The sequence below is a fragment of the Oncorhynchus kisutch genome, linkage group LG14, assembly GCF_002021735.2.
Source record: "Oncorhynchus kisutch isolate 150728-3 linkage group LG14, Okis_V2, whole genome shotgun sequence".
In the NCBI taxonomy this organism is placed as follows: domain Eukaryota; kingdom Metazoa; phylum Chordata; class Actinopteri; order Salmoniformes; family Salmonidae; genus Oncorhynchus; species Oncorhynchus kisutch.
Genome location: NC_034187.2, coordinates 63,047,751 through 63,071,729, shown reverse-complemented (window position 1 = coordinate 63,071,729; position 23,979 = coordinate 63,047,751). Strand labels below are relative to the sequence as shown.

General features: G+C 41.8%; 1 protein-coding gene across 1 annotated transcript; it reads left to right on the top strand.

Annotated features, from left to right (window-relative positions):
- The first annotated feature begins 3,022 nt into the window (after positions 1–3,022).
- LOC109903109 (terminal nucleotidyltransferase 5A-like) lies at positions 3,023–16,595 on the top strand. The gene is made up of 2 exons (XM_020499734.2): positions 3,023–3,568; positions 14,749–16,595. The coding sequence occupies exons 1-2, from the start codon at positions 3,413–3,415 to the stop codon at positions 15,778–15,780; spliced, it is 1,188 nt and encodes a 395-aa protein (XP_020355323.1). The 5' UTR covers positions 3,023–3,412; the 3' UTR covers positions 15,781–16,595.
- The last annotated feature ends 7,384 nt before the right edge of the window (positions 16,596–23,979 follow it).

Below are 23,979 nucleotides of genomic sequence, written 5' to 3'. Positions count from 1 at the left end.
AATAAGCTGCTCAGGTCAACGATACCCCATGATGATACCAACCTCTCCTCTTGTTGGCTGAACTTGGTTAGTCTCATCAGGGCCCCTCATATTCATAAGCTTCGAGAGGGAGACTGGTAGAGGGAGACTGGTAGAGGGAGACTGGTTGAGGGAGACTGGTAGAGGGAGACTGGTAGAGGGAGACTGGTAGAGGGAGACTGGTAGAGGGAGACTGGTAGAGGGAGACTGGTAAGGGGGGCTGGTAGGGAGAGACTGACACCTTCCACAAACAAGCAAGCATGCGCGCACACTGAGACACTTCATTATAGCAGGGGTTATAACAGGGGTTATAACAGGGGTTACAGCAGGGGTTATAACATGGGTTATAACAGCCGTTATTAAAGTGGGGTCTGCGGACTGCAGGGGGTCCGCGCCAGATCCCAAAATATATGTATTTTTACATTGATTAACAACAACAGATGTAACACATTTTTGCTAAGGGATCAATGGAATAAGTTTAGAAGGTACAATAAAATGTAATATTATTAATCTAAAATTGATGTTCTTAATAACCCTGGACCTGGAGGCTAACTGGGATATTGGCATTCCACCAATTATCCTCATTTTTTCTTGTATTCCCAAAAATGTTTTGTTTTTTAACATAGATTCACTGTAATTTAAGTTTTAAAACTGCAACGGTTTATCTCTGCCTCATGGAAATTGTATAGAATAGCAGGATATTAGCTTTAAACCTGTAACAACAAAATATCTCTCTGCCCCATGACAAAATAGTGTAGAATTGAAGGAAATTAGCTTGAAAATTGCTAAATGTCTCTCCTATGTCAAGAGCCGGGCCTTTAACATTTTACTGCAGTGGGCTAAATCAGGGTCACACAGAGTGTTTCTTGGTAGCCTTAAAAACTTATTAGGGCTAGGCGCCAGTGGGACACCTGTTGACAACTTCCGGTGAAATTGTAGGGCGCGCAATTCAAATAAATAATCATAACGATTATGGATATTAAACATTTAGGTACATACAAGTGTCTTATATCGGTTAAAAACTTAAAGTCTTGTTCATCTAACAACTGCATTTTACAGTAGGATTTACAGCGAAAACATGCCATGCGATTGTTTGAGGACGGTGCCCCAAATCAAAATATTTTTCAACCAGGCTTCATAAAATCACAAATAGCTATTAAATATTCACCTATTCTTTGAAGATCTTCCTCTGACTTGCAATCCAAAGGTTCCCAACTTAGATGGTCGTTTTGTTAGATAAAATCCTTCTTTATATTCCAAAAAGTCAGTTTAGTTGGCGGCATCGATTTGAGTAATCACTCGTTCAACATGCAGAGAAAGGAATCCAAAAAGCTACCGCTAAACTTTGTTAAAAGAAGTCAAAATACGTTTCTATTAAATCCTCAGGTACCCTCAAATGTAATTAAACCATAATATTTCATACGGAAAGAAGTATGTTCGCACAGACTGATTTCCAACTCTGACTCCCAATACTAAAACTCAAAATTCTTCCTCGTTTGGGAAGAAACAAGCCTGAAACCTTGAACAAAGACTGTTGACATCTAGTGGAAGCCATAGGAATTGCAATCTGAAAGCTGGATTTGGATATGACCCTACACTTTCCATTGGAAGAGCATGGGCTCTCAAAAAATAAATATTCTGGGTGGTTTTTCTTTGGATTGTCACCTACCATATCTATTGTGTTATAGTCTCACACATTATTTTTAATTTCTACAAACTTAAAAGTGTTTTCTACCCAATGGTACCAATTATATGCATATCCTGGCTTCTGGGCCTGAGTAACAGGTAGTTTACTTTGGGAACGTCAGTCAGGCAGAAATTCAGAAAAAAGGACCCTAGCCCGTTAAACAAATCTACTTTGCAACAAAAGTATACACCTCACACACATGGTTATGGGCTTAAAATGTACTACATTTTGAGTTTACATCCCAATATTACACTTTATATACATCACAGAATATTGTATTATAACAAAACCTTTTGATATAGAAACACCTGTTTATGGAATTATAAAATTATGAAAAATATCATTAATAACATTCAACCCATGAGGCCACTACATCATTTGACTGCAGGAAAGAGCTACAATGTTCCTTCCAAGGGCCTGAGACTTGGTTCATCAGTCCATGCACTGCCAATGTCATGAAGTAAAACTCCTTTAACAAACTCAAGTACTGATGATGGGTCCTTGATTAATTTACTATCACAAAAGGTCCCCGGATCCAAAAAGTTTGAGAACCACTGAATTATACTGTAGAGTGTGAGGTTGACGGCTGGTCAGGGCAGTTTTGAAAAGTGTGAATGATAGGTTACCAATAAAGACATAATGGAGATACAGATTACACTGTAACAGAAACAAATACTTATAATCTTTTACCCTGGTGTGACGTTTTGATAAACATGTAAATCTCTCTAGGACAAGGTGACATTTATCAATATACTCACCTGTATTTACCCCATGAAACGTTAATTAGCTGCTCATGTGGCTATCATAAATAACTACAAAGGCCACGTTGATCTGGAGGAGACTGACGAATTGAGGCAAAGGTAAGAATCTCTGGATTAACTATCTAATGTTAGCTAAATATAGTAATGAATCATTTGGCTACATTTATTTTAATGGACAATTCAGGGATTTGTAGTTTTGCATGATGTCTACTTTGATGCTAAATAGCCTTTTTGAATCTAAGAGTAAAAAGAGACAAATATATTGATACAAGTCACATTTTTGTAGAGAGATTTACATGGTTATCAAAACGGCATGCCAGGGTAAACCCATAGGAAACACAGCCCTTATTTGAAGTGTTTCTAAAATCCCCTATGGGAAGAATGAATTGTGGAAAACGACCATTTCCCTGTTTGACCACTAAGTGTAATGGGTATTATGGCAGCTCCAATGTGGTATCCTATGAAGTATCCTATGAAAGCAGCAGACTAGCCTCTACTGACGCAAGGGAAGTGGGTGTGTGCGCATGGCCTCTTGTAGTCTTCTGTATGTTGAGGTATTCATAAACCTCCCGCACAACCAATCAGGACGTTTATGTTAATCCCATTTTCTTTAAACCCGTCAATATGCTCCCAACTGGATTACAGTTAGAAGTGTTTCACAGTCACAGCGCAGGAGAGTTTTGGAGATGACAAACGGTTTAGTTTACCGATCTATGTTTTATATGTGCAGAACTCTCGGACCTTTAGCCTAGATTGTTTTGAAACGTATGTTCTAAGTGACATCTGAGAAACGCAACTAGGGCGATTTTGTACGATTTATTGAAGATTTCAAGTTTCATTCCAACTTCAAAAGAAACACCTATTTTGGGAATTGCTTCGGTACTGTCCATAATAGCCTACATCCACCAACACTACCGAAGATTTCACTACCTTTCCCCGTCCCATCATGTCCTTCGGGGATGAGTCGGAGCAGAGTCGGCGGTTGTGTGTGTTGTCTTGGGAGCAGGTGCAGAGGTTGGACTCCATCCTCGGAGAGAGCGTCCCTATTCACGGACGCGGAAACTTCCCGACGCTTTCCGTACAGCCTCGGCAGATAGTCCAGGTGAGATAACGGCTTTGGTCTGGGGAGTTCTGGACCACAATCAGTCCGATAATGAGGGACGATGCTTTTCTCTAGCCTACTTCCAAACTCATCACATATAGCCTAACTGTTATTTTCCTTATTTAAAAAAAAAATAGTTCAATATTTATTTAATTCAGTCTAATCATAAATTGCTTTAGTGAATGAATAGCCAACTCAGGAATGTGTGTGAAAGATTTTTTTTAAACACGCTCGCACGCACTCACGCTTGCACACTTTAACGCACATAGGCTACACATGCATACGCACTGTACAGTTGAATTTGAGAAGTAAGTAGAGTCAGGAAGGCGGTGTATTTTGGGAACATTCCAAGTCTAACCATGTCTTATTTATGTAATAGCATAATAATAGCACATTTTTCAGTGCTGTGGGTGAGGATAAAAAGCTCCAATATTCTTCAAATATTCAGATACCATCTGTGAATATGCTTCTGTGCCCGTCCTTTTGGCATGCTCATACAATGTATTTTTACAATAGTCTACTAAAGGTATTGTAATATCCATCCATTGCATTGAATCATGACTCGTGAATCCTGTTATTTACATTCACTTTAACAGACAGGAGGAGATCTCAAGGAGCAGATGATCTAATGCTTTAACTGACATTTTCCACTTTCTCATTCCAATCCTTCTGCGACCAGAGTCATTTCATTGGTCTACAAAACGATAGAACTTTTACACATAGAGGGAGAGAAAGTAAGGTACTGTATATTGAATTACAATTGGGCAGAATATAGAGGAATTGAGAATGGAAAAGTTTCCTCTTGTCTCGTGTAGCTTTCATTAATGAAATGTAGGCCTGTGATCTGTATTGGTAGGTCAGACCTATGTGAGGATGTATGCTGTATCCATGTTGTTCTCGTAGAAAACACCCAGGCTGGAAAAGTCCCCAGTAGGCTCTGGCTGGCCATCCAGTCCCATACCACTGGCAGTAAGCAATAGTACACATCTTCAGTGATGTTTTCCCTTCCTCCCTCTCTCCTGCCTGGAAAACCAACTGATCCAACCCAGGACCAAAATGTTTTTTCCCCTTGTGGCCAGAAATATGTGTTCTTCGAGGTGTTCCACAGGGCTCTCAATAGGGGGTGTTTATTGAAAAACTGTCATCTAGATAACATCTATTTATGGTGTGGCTCCATATTGTTGTGTGTGTGTGCGCGCCGTGGGAGGTGTAAAAGAGAAGTGTCACCATTGCTGATTTAGTGCAGTGGATTGTGGGGAGATAAGCCCACAATGGGTTGACAGTCCTGAGGAACTTCACAATAGGCCTCCACACACACACACATACACACACATTGTAGAATAATAGTAAACACATCAAAACTATAAAATAACACATATGGAATCATGTTGTAACCAAAAAAGTGTTAAACAAGTCTAAAAATATTTTATATTTGAGATTCTTCATAGCAGCCACCCTTTGCCATGATGACAGCTTTGCACACTCTTGGCATTCTCTCAACCAGCTTCATGAGGTAGTTACCTGGAATGCATTTCAATTAATTAGCAGGTGTGCCTTGTCAAAAGTTAATTTGTGGGGGCCTCCCGGGTGGTGCAGTGGTCTAGGGCACTGCATCGCAGCGCTAGCTGTGCCACCAGGGACTCTGGGTTTGTGCCCAGGCTCTGTCCCAGGTCCGTGGGGCGACGCACAATTGGCCTAGCGTCGTCCGGGTTAGGGAGGGCTTGGCCGGTAAGGATATCTTTTGTCTCATCGCGTACCAGCGACTCCTGTGGCGGGCCGGGCGCAGTGCACACTAACCAAGGTCACCAGGTGCACTGTGTTTCCTCCGACACATTGGTGCGTCTGGCTTCCGGGTTGGATGCGTGCTGTGTTAAGAGGCAGTGCAGCTTGGTTGGGTTGTGTTTCAGAGGACGCATGGCTTTTGACCTTCTTCCGAGCCCGTACGGGAGTTGTAGCGATGAGACAAGATAGTAATTACTAACAATTGGATACCACGAAATTGAGGAGAAAAGGGGGTAAAAAATTATATATTTATTTTTTAAATGTAAAAGGTCATTTGTGTTTGAGCCAATCAGTTGTGTTATGACAAGGTAGAGGTGATATACAAAAGATAGCCCTATTTGGTAAAAGATCAAGTCCAAATAATTCCATTATTACTTCAAGGCATGAAGGTCAATCAATCCGGAAAATTTCAAGAACTTTGAAAGTTTCTTGAAGTGCAGTCGCAAAAACCATCAAGCATGAAACTGGCTCTCTTGAAACTGGCTCTCATGAGGACCGCCACAGGAAAGGAAGACCCAAAGTTACCTCTGCTGCAGAGGATAAGTTCATTAGTTACAAGCCTCAGAAATTGCAACCCAAATCAATTTTTCACAGACACATCTCAACATCAACTGTTCAGAGTAGATTGTGTGAATCATGGTTGAATTTCTGCAAAGAAACCACTACTAAAAGATAACAATAACAAAAGGAGACTTGCTTGCACCAAGAAACATGAGCAATGGACATTAGACCGGTGGAAATCCATCCTTTAGTCTGATGAGTCCAAATTTGAGATTTTTGGTTCCAACCGCTGTGTCTTTGTGAGACGCAGAGTAGGTGAATGGATGAACTCCACATGTGTAGTTCCCACTGTGACGCATGAAAGAGGAGGTGTGATGGTGTGGGGGTGCTTTGCTGGTGGCACTGTCTGTGATTTATTTAGAGTTCAAGGCACACAACCAGCATGGCTTCCACAGCATTCTGCCCTTAGTGGGACTGTGATTTGTTTTTCAACAGGACAATGACCCAACACACCTCCAGGCTGTGTAAGGGCTATTCGACCAAGAAGGAGAGTGATGGAGTGCTGTATCAGATGATCTAGCCTTCGCAATCACCCGACCTCAATCCAATTGAGATGATTAGGGATGAGTTGGATGGCAGAGTGAAGGAAAGCCAGCCAACAAGTGCTCAGCGTATGTGGGAACTCCTATAAGACCTCCTGTAAAAGCATTCCAGGTGAAGCTGGTTGAGAGAATGCCGAGATTGTGCAAAGCTGTCATCAAGGCAAAGGGTGGCTACTTTGAAGAATTTCAAATATAAAATATATTTTGAATTTGTTTAACACTTTTTTGGTTACTACATGATTCTATATGTGTTATTTCAGAGTTTTGATTGTCTTTACTATCATTAAACAATGTTGAAAATAGTACAAATAAAGAAAAACCCTTGAATGAGTAGGTGGATCCAAACTTTTGACTAGTACTGTACATCAAAAACACGGTTTCCATGTGTTTGATGCCATTCCATTTCCTCCGTTCCGGATATTATTATGAGCCGTCCTCCTCTTAGCAACCTCCTGTGACACACATACACACACATACACACTACCCAGTAGGCCTACCCAGTGGTGTTATACAGCCACGATTACATATCCAGACGTTGAATGTTTATTAGTGTGTCAGATCAGATCAGATATTACTTCATGTTAACAGTAGGGTGGAAGGGTGGAAGTAGAGCTATGGGTGCTAATCTGTTTTACTTGGCTTGGCCAGTCAAGAAAAGGGAACACACTTTTTCCAGGTTTGCTCATATCAAATTCAGGGTGTAGATTCTAGAATAGAGTAGAACACAGTAAGGGCAAAGCCTAAGGCAGATGTTTTCCTATGTTTTTGTTTTGTTCCTGCTCTCATTTCACCATAGTGAGCTTACTTGAAGTGAGCTCTTCTTTCCTGGGTGGGGGCGATGGCTTCCATTTCTGGGGCAGGATAAGGAAACTAGATTAGCTAGTTGGTCACACCAGTAACAGGGGCCTAGGTGGGTCAGGACTCTTGACAAGGTTGGCATGGTGTCAGTGTGGTAAGAGTAGACCCAAAGCACTCACACACTCACACACACCACAATACTATCCCAGTCACCTGGTTCTGTTGTGGGCCCTGCCAGATTGTAAGCCAACTCCTCTTTCAGTCTATTGTTGGTGAGACGGATTGACACAATGACACCAAACGTCTCCATGAACATAGTTTGGTCTTACATTACAGTGTATAGCTCTGTTAGACCTCTACATATAGGCGTGTGCTTTCCTGTTGCTGGCTTTCAAGGAGGCAATTGTGGTGAAATGCCAGCTGAACTCAACATTGGCCCATAAAATTAAATGGTATGCCTGACTAGTTTTTCTTCTTCAAATCTCTCTCTCTTTCGCTCTCTCTCTCTCTCTCTTCTTCAAATCTCTCTCTCTCTCTATCTTTCTCTCTCCCACTCACTCACTCTCTCACTCTCTCACTCTCTCTCTCTCCCTTTAGAATGTAGTCTGTTTAATTAAGTAGTTTTCGAATCTGGACTATCCTAGTTTTATGATAATATATACTCTATCACCAGTCTAGTTGTATGATAATATATACTGTATCACCAGTCTAGTTGTATGATAATATATACTCTATCACCAGTCTAGTTTTATGATAATATATACTCTATCACCAGTCTAGTTTTATGATAATATATACTGTATCACCAGTCTAGTTGTATGATAATATATACTGTATCACCAGTCTAGTTGTATGATAATATATACTCTATCACCAGTCTAGTTTTATGATAATATATACTGTATCACCAGTCTAGTTGTATGATAATATATACTGTATCACCAGTCTAGTTGTATGATAATATATACTCTATCACCAGTCTAGTTTTATGATAATATATACTCTATCACCAGTCTAGTTGTATGATAATATATACTGTATCACCAGTCTAGTTGTATGATAATATATACTGTATCACCAGTCTAGTTGTATGATAATATATACTCTATCACCAGTCTAGTTTTATGATAATATATACTCTATCACCAGTCTAGTTGTATGATAATATATACTCTATCACCAGTCTAGTTTTATGATAATAAATACTGTATCACCAGTCTAGTTGTATGATAATATATACTGTATCACCAGTCTAGTTTTATGATAATAAACACTGTATCATCTGTCTAGTTTTATGATAATAAATACTGTATCACCAGTCTAGTTTTATGATAAAATACTGTATCATCAGTCTACTTTTATGATAAAATACTGTATCATCAGTCTACTTTTATGATAAAATACTGTATCATTATTCTAGTTATATGATAATAAATACTGTATCATCATTCTAGTTATATGATAAGTAATTCTGTATCACCAGTCTAGTTTTATGATAGTAAATACTGTATCATCAGTCTACTTTTATGATAAAATACTGTATCATCAGTCTACTTTTATGATAAAATACTGTATCATTATTCTAGTTATATGATAATAAATACTGTATCATCATTCTAGTTATATGATAAATAATTCTGTATCACCAGTCTAGTTTTATGATAGTAAATACTGTATCATCAGTCTAGTTTTATGATAGTAAATACTGTATCATCAGTCTACTTTTATGATAAAATACTGTATCATTATTCTAGTTATATGATAATAAATACTGCATCATCAGCCTAGTTTTATGATAATAGATACTGTATCATCGGCCTAGTTTTAGGATAATAAATACTGTGTCACCAGTCTAGTTTTATGAAAATAAGTAGTGTATCACCAGTGTAGTTTTATGATAATAAATACTGTATCAATAGTCTAGTTTTATGAAAATAAATAGTGTATCACCAGTGTAGTTTTATGATAATAAATACTGTATCAACAGTCTAGTTTTATGGTAATAAATACTGTATCAACAGTCTAGTTTTATGATAACAAATACTGTATCAATAGTCTAGTTTTATGACAATAAATACTGTATCAACAGTCTAGTTTTATGGTAATAAATACTGTATCAACAGTCTACTTTTATGGTAATAAATACTGTATACCAGTCTAGTTTTATGATAATAAATACTGATACCAGTCTAGATTTATGAATGAATACTGTATCATCAGTCTAATTTATTGAATGAATACTGTATCACCAGTCTAGTTTTATGAATGAATACTGTACCATTTCTAGTCTAGTTTAATGGCTGGTTCAGGTGCCGTGACCACCCACAGCAAGGCAACTCATTCACCTCTGAGGAAAAACCCATAATCTGTTCCTGTTATCCTACTGACTGAGTATAATATGACTGGGCTGTCTTTGCCTTCTGGGCTGACTGGACCGGATGCCAGGGTCATAGACTACTAAACATCTCATTAATTTACTGATGCCATATACTTGGCTTGGCTGGGTCTTTCTGTGACTCTCTGTCCAGGCCAGGCAGTGTTCTAACTGGAGTTTAGAGGACCATGGGGTTTAGCTGGATAACGGCTGTTTCAGGGACTGTTTTCTCACTGAAATAATATAACACATTCAGTTCAGTTCCAAATGGCACCCTATTCCCTATATAGTGCACTACTTTTTACCATGGCGCTCTAGTCAAAAGTAGTGCACTGCATAGGGAACAGGGTGCTATTTATGCTACTACCAGACTGAGGTAAATTAAATTCTAGAGGAAACCCTCCAGACTGGAGTAGGAATGCAAAGAGACCGTATGTAACGCCTCGCCAAGACATTGTCAACGCCACCGTCTGGTCAGTTTGTGGCTTTTTTACAAGTCTACTACTCCTGCTCGATGTCGAGAGGAAATGTTCCGCTCAACTTCACCAGGTGCTTGTTGCGTAATGCAGGAATGGAATGGCCTACTTTTGGAGAGGAGGTGGAAGAAGGGGGTTACATCTTATTTTGGGAGACCCTTTTGTGTTATAAGACATTATAAGGGGGTCTTTCAGGTTGACCTATTCCATTCAGTTAGACCTACTTGTCCTTGTACTCAGTAAAATATAAAACAGCCCATATAAGGAAAATACATCCTCCTCATCATTTGTTTCAGGCTAGCAGTATGTATGACTGTATATCTGTATGGTCTCATCATGGGTTGATACCCTCTGCCCAACCCTATATTTAGTAAGGCAGTTCTTATTGTTTATTATACTGAATATAAAATAAACAACAAAAATATAAATGCAACATGCAACAATTAAAAATATTTGACTAAGTTACAGTTAAGGAAATCAGTCAATTGAAATACATTAATTTAGGCACTAATCTATGGATTTCACGTGACTTGGGATATGCATCTGTTGGTCACAGATACCTTTTTTTTAAAGTAGGGGCGTAGATCAGAAAACCAGTCTGTATCTGGTGTGACCACCATTTTCGTCATGTAGCGCGGCACACCTCCTTTACATAGAGTTGATCAAGCTGTTGATTGTGGACTGTGGAATGTTGTCCCACTCCTCTTCAATGGCTGCACAAAGTTGCTGGATATTAGTGGGAACTGTAACATGCTGTCGTACACGTTGATCCAGAGCATCCCAAACATGCTCAATGGTTGACATGTCTGGTGAGTATGCATGGAATGCATGGAAGAACTGGGACATTTTCAGCTTCCAGGAATTGTGTACAGATCCTTGCGACATGGGACTACATTTTCATGCTGAAACATGAGGTGATGGTGGCAGATGAATGGCACAACAATGGGCCTCAGGATCTCATCACAGTATTTCTGTGCGCTCAAATTCCCATTGATAAAATGCCATTGTGTTCATGGTCCGTAGCTTATGTCTGCCCATACAAAAACCCACCGCCACCATGGGGTACTCTGTTCATAATGTTGACATAAGCAAACCGCTCGCCTACACAATGCCATACAAGTGGTCTGAGGTTGGAGGCGGCTTATGGTAGAGAAATGAACATTCAATTCTCTTTCAAAAGCTCTGGTGCACATCCCTGCAGCCAGCATGCCAAATGCACGCTCCCTCAAAACTTGAGAAACCTCTGGCAATGTGTTGTGTGACAAAACTGCACATTTTAGAGTGGCCTTTTATTGTCCCCAGCACAAGGTGCACCTGTGTAATGATTATGCTGTTTAATCAGCTTCTTGATATGCCACATCTGTCAGGTGGATGGATTATCTTGGCAAAGGAGAAATGCTCACTACCCGGGATGTAACAAATTTGTGCAGAAAATTTGAGAGAAATAATATTTTTGTGCATTTTGAGAATTTCTGGGATCTTTTATTTCAGCTCATGAAACATGGGACTAACACTTTACATGTTGCTTTTATATTTTGGTTTAGTGTATAATTAATACTCCTCTTAGCTTAGTTCAACCTAATTCCAATAGACATACATATTCATTTGTATTCATTGAACCATACAATAAATTCCTATATATGCAACGTTGATTATTCCACAAGGACTATGGGAATTGATTCATATATATTCTGGTTTTCACAGAATATTCAGGATGTTTTTAATATTCTATGTTGAATGTTGAATGTTTTTATTAGTGACCATCTGTCCAGAGGGTATCATCTCTCTAGAGGTTTACCATTAGAAACGGATTGCTTTTCTCATTGGAACACAACACAGATGTGCACAGCAGGGCTCCTTAAAGTGCTTTTATTGGAAAAATCAATTCTCTATTATTTCCACCCCTAAAAAGGACTGGCTTTGAAAATCAACATTCTTTAAAGGAGGTTACAATTAAGGCCTGAAAAGATGCAATAGTTTGGGAAGAGAAGGAGCCCAACACACATATTATGCATGTTTCAATTAGTCTGTTTTTTAGTCTGACTTTGTTTTTAGGTTGGTAGGCAGGAGGCCGTTACCTAAATTCATGAATGGGGATCTAGCTACATAAGTCAGGCAGCAGAGACTTGGCAGGATACTCTCCTTTCCTAGCATAGTGGTGAAGCCAACATAACCTAATTCCTCAGACACAGCTTTGTGTGTGTGAGTGTGTCTATGCGTGTGGGTGTATGTGCATGCGTGCGTGTGTTTTACGAAACAAAAGTACATGCTCCCCTTTGGGCACAGATGCCAATTCAACGTCTACTCCACGTTGGTTCAACGTGATTTCATTGAAATGAGGTGGAAACAACGTTGATTCAACCAGTTTGTGTCCAGTGGGTCAGGAAACATTCCTATCCTGAGCTGGTTAAAACCATATTTCACTGTGGGTGGTGACTCATACAGATATACATTTTTTTAATGAAATGTTGGCACTGTAGCAAAGTTGTGGACAACAACTGCATGAAAGAGGTATTTTGATAGTAGGGAAAGTGGATAGCTTATGTTGTAATGTCTGTCTTAGGCTTAACTTGCGAACTTGATCCGACCTGGAAGGGATTGTGCGAATGTGTACGTATACAGACTAGATACCTGGTTGAAAACTTGGATCAGTGTCTGGATAAATATACCAAGTGTGTGTACTTGGTAACCATGGTCATGCCTGTTAAGGATTGTCCCAGTTTCTTGATTTCCTCTTTGGAGAGCTGTAACAGTCAGGAAGCTTGAAATATCTCCGCTGCCTTTTCTTAGCTTCAGCAGTTTCCCTTAACTCCAGGATCCACCCCTGACGGTTCTGTTCTGTGACCCAATAAGCTCATGAACCATATCTTTGCCAAGTATGTTGGCACAATCATACCAGAGTTTTTATAAGTTCACAACCCAACCCCATTTGTCTACGTCACACAGATTTGTACGTTTTCTTCTAGATAATCTTCAGGTCAGCTGGAGTTCCTCCTGAAGTTAGAGACAAAAATACAAGCCCTGGCTTGCTGTGTCCCGCAGAGAAATCTCTGATTCTCCATGCATAACTAAGGGAACTTTAGGTCCACCCGATCTTCATCAGCTGAGCTACAGTAACTCTGTATTGTGGGCTTTTTACAAGCTAGAGACTATATGTAGGACAAGGGACTTTAAAGTAGCTGGCAAGCATAGGGGATATTATTGTCCAGTCAGAGGGTTTTAATCTCTTCAGTGTCATCTCTCTGGATAAGAGAAAGAGAGATATTTGTATTTTTTATGAAAATAGGGAGTTCATGATCAAATTTAAAGATTGTGCATTGGAAAAACAGAAATGAATGATTACATTTGTTATTTAATGTTGTTGCCTGTCATTATTTGGGTCATTCCACCAATTCAGTGTAACTTGAAGAAGTGTAACTTGATTCCACTTCATTTTAGCATTCTGTCATAATGAGCACATGTTCAGGAACATGTTTTCCCATCTCAAGAGGTTCAATTTAAAAAATGACAATAGTAAAGTAGCAGGGTTGACAGTAACATTATTGCCAATTCCATCATAAATCAGCCATGAATCCCCTCATGACAGGGGGAATGGAAGCTTGTTGTTTGCAACTGGGAGTGGCAATTGAATGCAAGCTTCACAAAAACTCAATTAAATTGATAAAACATTTCTAGCCTGTCTATCTATAGGTAAAAGGCTTGACGTGTTGTACTCAACCCGCTCAGTTTTCCACCACAAAATACCAGAAGATTGTCCAAAAGAGTAGAACTAGCTATTAGATGTTCAATATTTCTTGTGAAAAAAATATTTAAAAAGGAGTAGCTTCACCATATTAAAATGACAGTTAAGTTCACTTAACGGAGCTGACCTTCAAATGAGGGTCAGATGTAAATGAGTCACCAATCACATGAAATAAATAATCATCTTCAAAAAGATGATTTTTGGATTTAGTGGGTTGAAATCTTCCTAGAACTGACATGGGGTTGATGAAGGGACATGTCAAAATGTTGAATTATTTTTTTAGAAAGAATTTATTGACTTCTCAGTCTGGTATAAGGAACTTAATTTAATATAACAGGCTTTTCAAATTCAATATTGGTTCACAATTTCTACTTAAAATATCAAATGGATAATGGAGTCCCTCTCTATTCTCATCCACACAACAAATTATTGTATGCTATTATTTTGTCTTTACTGTTACGAACATTGGCTGAAAGCTAGGTGAACCATTCCTTGATTGAAATGGAAATATTACCATTTCAAAAGAAGAGGCATTGACCATTATAGCAACGTTTCGACTTGCAGTGGCATGTTATCTCTCTATCACACAGATGTCAAACTCATTCCATGGAGGGCTGTCTGCAGGTTTTCACTCCTCGCTTGTACTTGATTGATCAATTAAGGCCACTGATTAGGTAGGAACTTCCCTCACCTGTTGTCTAGGTCTTAGTTGGACACAAAATGAAAGGAAATGCCCAAAACCAGCAGACACTCGGTCCTCCAGGAATGACCTGCTTTCTCAGATCAATTGCAAGAAAACAAATGACTAAAAAACGTATTTGATTGGAAAAGAAAATCGACAATAAAGTGTCTTTCTAATAGTATCTCTCAGATCACTCACCCATGTCTCTGTCTCTCCTGTGCAGGTGGTTCGGGCGCGACTGCAGGAGCGTGGTGTGGTGGTCCGAGATGTGAAGCTGAACGGTTCAGCAGCCAGTTATGTGCTCCACCAGGACACGGGCCTGGGCTACAAGGACTTGGACCTCATCTTCGGCCTGAACCTGACTGATGACAATACCTTTCGTGTGGTCAAAGACGTGGTCCTGGACAGCCTGGTGGACTTCCTACCTCCGGGGCTCAGCCGTGTCTCGCCCATGACCCTCAAAGAGGCCTACGTCCAGAAGCTGGTGAAGGTATGCAACGACACAGACCGCTGGAGCCTGATCTCCCTCTCCAACAACACGGGGAAGAATGTGGAGCTGAAGTTTGTGGAATCCCTCCGAAGGCAGTTTGAGTTCAGCGTAGACTCGTTCCAGATCGGCCTGGACTCACTGCTGCTGTTCGACCGCTGCTCAGAGACGGCCATGTCCATGTCTGAGAGCTTCCACCCCACTGTGGTCGGAGAGAGCATGTACGGGGACTTCCAGGAGGCCCTGGGACACCTCCGCACCAGGACCATAGCCACGCGCAGCCCCGAGGAGATCCGGGGCGGAGGACTGCTGAAGTACTGCCACCTGCTAGTGCGGGGATTTAAACCGGACTCAGAGGCTCAGATGAAGCTTCTGCAGCGCTATATGTGCTCACGCTTCTTCATCGACTTCCCGGACATTGGCGAGCAGCAGCGGAAGCTGGAGGCGTATCTCCAGAACCACTTCAATGGCATGGAGGACAAGCGCTACGACTGCCTGGTGACGCTGCGGCATGTGGTGGACGAGAGCACCGTGTGCCTGATGGGACACGAGCGCCGCCAGACTCTGGCACTGATCTCGGCACTGGCGCTACGGGCCATGGCAGAGCAGAACGCCATCCCGGCCCTGGCTAACATCACCTGTTACTACCAGCCGGCGCCTTATGTCAGAGACGTCAACTTCAGTAACTACTACATAGCGAGGGTCCAGTCGCCCATGAGTAGCTCTTATAGTAACTCTTACCACAGGACATGGCTGCCTTGTAGCTAAATGAGGTGGATCAGTGGAGCGTAAGGGGACTATGTTTTTTTAAGCTACTAGTTTCCCAAATGGTAGCCTATTCCCTACGTAGTGCACTACTTTATATTACCAGGAAACTATATAGGGAATAGGGTGCCATTGTAGACGCACCCTCTGTCTTATAGTAACGTGAGCTGAGCAGTTCGATAGATTGCTTTGCTCAGTCCACCTGTAGCAAAATGGCTTCTTGTGGGAGACTTGAGGACAACGTCCACTGAGGACCAAAAAAAGGAAAAATTGTATTGTATCTTTTTGCCAAATCTTCAGTTGCAACCCATCCCACTAAATTATATCAATGAATACTGCTGTAAATCTGATTTGAGCCGTTGTTATGATGTTTGTTCTTTTCTGTTCTGAAGCGTTGGCTTCTTTTGATATATGTACGATGAAGACTGGTGGTCTATTTTGATGTGTGTAGAATGGTTGAAATGTGACGGAAGAACTTTTCAGCTTCCCAGTCTTGATAGGGGACTTGAAGTATATTTGGATCCATAAAAGGAAATGTAAATAAGAAACCAGGAAGCTGTATTCTGTTCTGACTGTGGTTTCAAATGGCCTTTTCCTTAAAAACGTAAGGACCAAAGAATTCAGTTCTTGTGTAGCGTGAAGAAAATAAAACAGACTTTTGTGATTCTAAGTGCCTGAAAAACCAACCGACATCTTATAGTAGTTTGATCTGTAAATGAAATAACTGTATTTGAATCTATTTCACCCAGGTTACTGTACATTTCTATATCCAGGGTCAGGGTATTTCCTTTTCAAATAATAAAACATTTAAATGGAAACATTGGTATGATTTCTTTCTTTCTCAGTCTACACATTCCTAATGGTTTCAAGAATATGTTGTATATGTACTGGATGTACACTATATATACAAAAGTATGTTGACACCCCTTCAAGTTAGTGGATTCTGCTATTTCAGCCCCACCCGTTGCTGACAGGTGTATAAAATCGAGCACACAGCCATGCAATCTCCATAGACAAACATTAGCAGCAGAATGTCCTTACTGAAGAGCTCAGTGACTTTCAACATGGCACCGTCATAGGATGCTACATTTCCAGCAAGTCTGTTCATAACATTTCTGCCCTGCTAGAGTTGACCCGGTCAACTGTAAGTCCTGTTATTGTGAAATGGAAACGTCTAGGAGCAACAACGGCTCAGCAGCGAAGTGGTAGGCCATACAAGCTCACAAAATGGGACCGCTGAGTGCTATAAAGCATAGCATGTAAAAATAGTCTGTCCTCAGTTGCAAAATTCACTACCAAGTTCCAAACTGCCACTGGAAGCAAAGTCAGCACAATAACTGGGAGCTGGGAGCTTCATGAAATGGGTTTCCATGGCTGAGCAGCCGCACATAAGCATAAGATTGCCATGCGCAACGCAAAGTTTCTGCTGTAGTGGTATAAAGCTCACCACCGCCGTGGAAACGCATTCTCTGGAGTAATGAATCACGCTTCACCATCTGGCAGGCCGACAGACGAATATGGGTTTGGTGGATGCCAGGAGAATGCTACCTGCCTGAATGCATAGTCCCAAAAGTTTTGTGGAGGAGGAATAATGGTCTGGGGCTGTTTTTCATGGTTCGGGCTAGGCCCCTTTGTTCCTGTGATGGGAAATCTGAACGCTACACCATACAATGACATTCCAGACAATTCTATGTTTCTAACTTTGAAGTAACAGTTTGGTGAAGGCCCTTCCCTGTTTCAGCATGACAGTGTCCCCGTGGACAAAGCAAGGTTCATACAGAAATCTTTTGTCGAGATCGGTGTGGAAGAACTTGTCTGGCCTGAACAGAGCCCTGACCTCAACCCCATCGAACACCTTTGGAATGAATTGGAAAGCTGACTGTGAGCCAGGACTAATCGCCCAACATCAGTGCCCAACCTCACTTATGCTCTTCTCGCTGAATGGTAGCAAGTCCCTTCAGCAATGTTCCACATACTTTTGGTTATATTGTGCATCTAATAGGTTCCAGCACATCCCATTGGAATGAGAAGACACAGACACAAACATGAAGGGCGAGTAGGTGAAGTGTCTGTACCTGTATGCCTTAACAGAGACATTCAAGGTGCAATCTGCAATATTTATAGCTGTTTAATTGTCCTTTCCATTAATGGTATACCTATACACATACCCCATCCCTCAGCTTTATAGAATGCCAGGGCTGCTGTTTGTTGAAACACAAATGATCCCATCGGTCTGACACCAATGCCCGAAGACACATACAAACACTTCCTTGTTCTGTTCCCGCCCCCTCAGCGTAACCATGGGAATCTGAATCCCCTCTGCCCTCATAGCCATCCATACATTAGCCATTTAGTTCCGCCTGCATGTCATCCATCACATCCAATGAGGGGTTTCCTTGCCCCCCTGTCTCAATGGATAGAGGGGAGAGAAGAGGAAATGGCTGTTGCCTGTCTTGGATGAGTTGCATTCTGTGTGTTTTGGTTGAGCAGGCAGCTGAGGGCCAGGTGGTAAAATGGAGACGTTTGACCAGAGTTAGTATTTTATATCAATGCATGTCTTTTGCAGACTATCAACTTTAGCTTACAGGATTATTTTTTACACTCATCATAAATGTTAAGCATTACCCCACGCTCATCACTGAATTCTCTTACCATGTCTCCCACACAGGGTGTTTCTATAGCCGGGTCCTAGATCTGTTTTTGTTATTTCTCTCTTGCCATTAGCCATATAGGAGTTGGCATTACAGCATAACAGATCTGGGACCAGGCTAGGGCTCTATTCAATCCGAATTATGGAAGTTCAGCTTTCCAATGTGATTCAAATTTAAAGGCAATGTTCCGCTTTAGTGGAGACTGTGTTCACGGTAAACGCTGCATATGTCAGCTCATCAGTAAATTATCTTCACATTTCTATCGCAGAGTCTGTAAAGCTTATTTCTCTGAACTTTGAGCTTGGTGTGTTCTACAAGTCTGAACCCTAGTACTTTACAACATCTGGCAGTGGAGAGTAGGACGAATGCACCCCATGAACGTTGCATCTAATATAAACAGAACACAGTGTCTATGGCCTGTTACTATGGCCTGTTACTCTGTCATCGTGATTAAAGAGGCAAGATGAAAATGTGACAAGGGAAATCTCCCTTTCTGGAATAGCTGTCAGAGCTGTTGGTTCGTTTATCCCACACAGCTACAGAGAAGCCAGAAGCTGTTGGTTCGTTTATCCCACACAGCTACAGAGAAGCCAGAAGCTGTTGGTTCGTTTATCCCACACAGCTACAGAGAAGCCAGAGGCTGTTGGTTCGTTTATCCCACACAGCTACAGAGAAGCCAGAAGCTGTTGGTTCGTTTATCCCACACAGCTACAGAGAAGCCAGAGGCTGTTGGTTCGTTTATCCCACACAGCTACAGAGAAGCCAGAGGCTGTTGGTTCGTTTATCCCACACAGCTACAGAGAAGCCAGAGGCTGTTGGTTCGTTTATCCCACACAGCTACAGAGAAGCCAGAGGCTGTTGGTTCGTTTATCCCACACAGCTACAGAGAAGCCAGAGGCTGTTGGTTCGTTTATCCCACACAGCTACAGAGAAGCCAGAGGCTGTTGGTTCGTTTATCCCACACAGCTACAGAGAAGCCAGAAGCTGTTGGTTCGTTTATCCCACACAGCTACAGAGAAGCCAGAAGCTGTTGGTTCGTTTATCCCACACAGCTACAGAGAAGCCAGAGGCTGTTGGTTCGTTTATCCCACACAGCTACAGAGAAGCCAGAGGCTGTTGGTTCGTTTATCCCACACAGCTACAGAGAAGCCAGAGGCTGTTGGTTCGTTTATCCCACACAGCTACAGAGAAGCCAGAGGCTGTTGGTTCGTTTATCCCACACAGCTACAGAGAAGCCAGAGGCTGTTGGTTCGTTTATCCCACACAGCTACAGAGAAGCCAGAAGCTGTTGGTTCGTTTATCCCACACAGCTACAGAGAAGCCAGAAGCTGTTGGTTCGTTTATCCCACACAGCTACAGAGAAGCCAGAGGCTGTTGGTTCGTTTATCCCACACAGCTACAGAGAAGCCAGAAGCTGTTGGTTCGTTTATCCCACACAGCTACAGAGAAGCTAGAGGCTGTTGGTTTGTTTATCCCACACAGCTACAGAGAAGCCAGAAGCTGTTGGTTCGTTTATCCCACACAGCTACAGAGAAGCCAGAGGCTGTTGGTTCGTTTATCCCACACAGCTACAGAGAAGCCAGAAGCTGTTGGTTCGTTTATCCCACACAGCTACAGAGAAGCCAGAGGCTGTTGGTTCGTTTATCCCACACAGCTACAGAGAAGCCAGAAGCTGTTGGTTCGTTTATCCCACACAGCTACAGAGAAGCCAGAGGCTGTTGGTTTGTTTATCCCACACAGCTACAGAGAAGCCAGAAGCTGTTGGTTCGTTTATCCCACACAGCTACAGAGAAGCCAGAGGCTGTTGGTTTGTTTATCCCACACAGCTACAGAGAAGCCAGAAGCTGTTGGTTCGTTTATCCCACACAGCTACAGAGAAGCCAGAAGCTGTTGGTTCGTTTATCCCACACAGCTACAGAGAAGCCAGAAGCTGTTGGTTCGTTTATCCCACACAGCTACAGAGAAGCCAGAGGCTGTTGGTTCGTTTATCCCACACAGCTACAGAGAAGCCAGAGGCTGTTGGTTCGTTTATCCCACACAGCTACAGAGAAGCCAGAGGCTGTTGGTTCGTTTATCCCACACAGCTACAGAGAAGCCAGAGGCTGTTGGTTCGTTTATCCCACACAGCTACAGAGAAGCCAGAGGCTGTTGGTTCGTTTATCCCACACAGCTACAGAGAAGCCAGAAGCTGTTGGTTCGTTTATCCCACACAGCTACAGAGAAGCCAGAAGCTGTTGGTTCGTTTATCCCACACAGCTACAGAGAAGCCAGAGGCTGTTGGTTCGTTTATCCCACACAGCTACAGAGAAGCCAGAAGCTGTTGGTTCGTTTATCCCACACAGCTACAGAGAAGCTAGAGGCTGTTGGTTCGTTTATCCCACACAGCTACAGAGAAGCCAGAAGCTGTTGGTTCGTTTATCCCACACAGCTACAGAGAAGCCAGAGGCTGTTGGTTCGTTTATCCCACACAGCTACAGAGAAGCCAGAAGCTGTTGGTTCGTTTATCCCACACAGCTACAGAGAAGCCAGAGGCTGTTGGTTCGTTTATCCCACACAGCTACAGAGAAGCCAGAAGCTGTTGGTTCGTTTATCCCACACAGCTACAGAGAAGCCAGAGGCTGTTGGTTTGTTTATCCCACACAGCTACAGAGAAGCCAGAAGCTGTTGGTTCGTTTATCCCACACAGCTACAGAGAAGCCAGAGGCTGTTGGTTTGTTTATCCCACACAGCTACAGAGAAGCCAGAAGCTGTTGGTTCGTTTATCCCACACAGCTACAGAGAAGCCAGAGGCTGTTGGTTCGTTTATCCCACACAGATACAGAGAAGCCAGAAGCTGTTGGTTCGTTTATCCCACACAGCTACAGAGAAGCCAGAGGCTGTTGGTTCGTTTATCCCACACAGCTACAGAGAAGCCAGAAGCTGTTGGTTCGTTTATCCCACACGGCTACAGAGAAGCCAGAGGCTGTTGGTTTGTTTATCCCACACAGCTACAGAGAAGCCAGAGGCTGTTGGTTCGTTTATCCCACACAGCTACAGAGAAGCCAGAGGCTGTTGGTTCGTTTATCCCACACAGCTACAGAGAAGCCAGAGGCTGTTGGTTCGTTTATCCCACACAGCTACAGAGAAGCCAGAAGCTGTTGGTTCGTTTATCCCACACAGCTACAAAGAAGCCAGAGGCTGTTGGTTCGTTTATCCCACACAGCTACAGAGAAGCCAGAAGCTGTTGGTTCGTTTATCCCACACAGCTACAGAGAAGCCAGAAGCTGTTGGTTTGTTTATCCCACACAGCTACAGAGAAGCCAGAGGCTGTTGGTTCGTTTATCCCACACAGCTACAGAGAAGCCAGAAGCTGTTGGTTCGTTTATCCCACACAGCTGCAGAGAAGCCAGAAGCTGTTGGTTCGTTTATCCCACACAGCTACAGAGAAGCCAGAAGCTGTTGGTTCGTTTATCCCACACAGCTACAGAGAAGCCAGGAGAAAGAGAAGAAGGAAATAAGTAGGAACACCCTTGGAGTTTCCTCTGGAAAAATCACACATAAACTAAAGTACTGAGACAGTAAGACACAAGGTGTCTTCTTTTCACTGCTCCTTTAACGGATGATGATAACTGACGGATGATTTCTTTCTGGTCTTGGTACACCCGACCTTATGACTCACCCACAAAGCTGTGTGTTCGTGCGTTCATGTTGCGTGTGTGTATTAGCTACCAATATGTAGCCAGAGTGGAAATGTGAAATAGCAATTAGCTGAAACATGACAGAGTCTGACAGGCGGATTGCCCTGATGTTTTTTTACTTCCCTAATGGGGAAGAGAGAAAAAACTATTCTGTCCTTTATTAGGCTACCTATCACTTTCTTTTCACCCAGTGTGAAAGTGCTTAGTTCTGCCATGGAACTTCAGCCATTTTGTGAGTGAAACTAATTTAACAAGTGAATATCTTACAGGATTTGAATCAATCAGTGTTTTTTTACTTTCTTTCATCTGTTAAGCCATAAATATGTAATCAGACAATATTCATGTACTGTATATGTCTGTCTGGGAATGCACAGGATAAATCCGACAGTAACCTAACCACTAATATTGACAGAAGGCATGTCACTATGACTACTGCATGTCACATTAGACTACTGCATGACAGAGAGTAATCTGCAGTACTATAACCCCTAAATAGGCTTTCAGTGGCTACACAGCATCTACAGTCAGATGCCTTTGACTTCAATAGAAAACCTAGAAGGCTCTTGGTTCTCACCTCCTTCCATGTTGTCCACCAAGTAATTGTGTACTGAAAGCATAAGCTACAACTAGCAAGCACTGCAGTGCATGTGGTTAGTAGTTGACTCAAAGAGATAGAAAGAAAATAGTTGAACAGTTTTCAAAAAATGTATTTCTTCAAAAATGAAGGAGAAGCAACAGAGTGAGATTTCGTCATTTTTTCCACTTTCAGTTTCACTTACCTTGCTAGCAAATGCAGGTGGCTAGTTTAGCCTACTCAAACACCCGGCTCAAACAGAGGGATGCTATGTTAGCTAGCTGGCTATGACTATCCAACACAACACTGGAACTCTTCGAAGTCAAGGTAAGCTTTTGGTTTTATAAATTTATTGCTGCCGGAGCCCGCTGGTGTAACTGTTAAACTGCTTACTGACTATACACTGTAATGTTACTACATGATTGTAGTGGGTTTACTAACGCATTGGTTCTATTGGCTATGTTGACTAGGAATTGACTTTACCTAATATGGGGACAATGATGTAGGCTGTGTGTAGCGATGATATGGTTTGGCTTGGAAAGGTTTTCTCGCCTGCTCACATACATATACAGTGTTGTGCATTGAAGTCTACAAACAAAGGAAAAGTGAGAGGAGAAGAGTGCATAGAGGCGAGAAGGAATACAACGTGGCTGGTATGAAAGTGAAATGTGTTTACGCTTGATCAGGGGTGTATTCATTCTGCTGATTCTGTTGAAAAACGTTTTTTAAAAGGAAGCAAATGAAACGGATAAAAAAAATACCTGAATTTGTCCAAAAGAAACTCTCGTTTGCAACTGCTGAACTAATAAAATCAAATGTTATTGGTCACATACACATTTTTAGCAGATGTTATTGTGGGTGTAGCGAAATGCTTGTGTTCCTAGCTCCAACAGTGCAGCAGTATCTAACAATTCACAACAATGCACACAAATCTAATAGAAAAAGAATGGAATTAAGAAATATATGCATATTAGGATGAGCAATGTCAGAGTGGCATTGACTAAAATACAGTAGAATACAGTATTCCATTATTAAAGTGGCCAGTGATTCCATCTCTATAGGACAGCAGCCTCTTTTTCATTTTTATTTAACTAGGCAAGTCAGTTAAGAACGGATACTTATTTTCAATGACGGCCTAGGAACAGTGGGTTAACTGCCTGTTCAGGGGCAGAACGACAGATTTGTACCTTGTCAGCTTGGGGATTTGAACTTGCAACCTTTCGGTTACTAGTCCAACACTCTAACCACTAGCCGGTCACTGGGTGGTAGCTGGCTGGTGATGGTTATTTAACAGTCTAAT

Bases quoted from the DNA above. Each gene is read 5' to 3' on its own strand.
- LOC109903109 (XM_020499734.2), top strand. From the start codon at position 3,413: ATGTCCTTCGGGGATGAGTCGGAGCAGAGTCGGCGGTTGTGTGTGTTG. The intron at 3,569-14,748 runs GTGAGATAACGG...TCTCCTGTGCAG, and splicing joins AGCCTCGGCAGATAGTCCAG to GTGGTTCGGGCGCGACTGCA.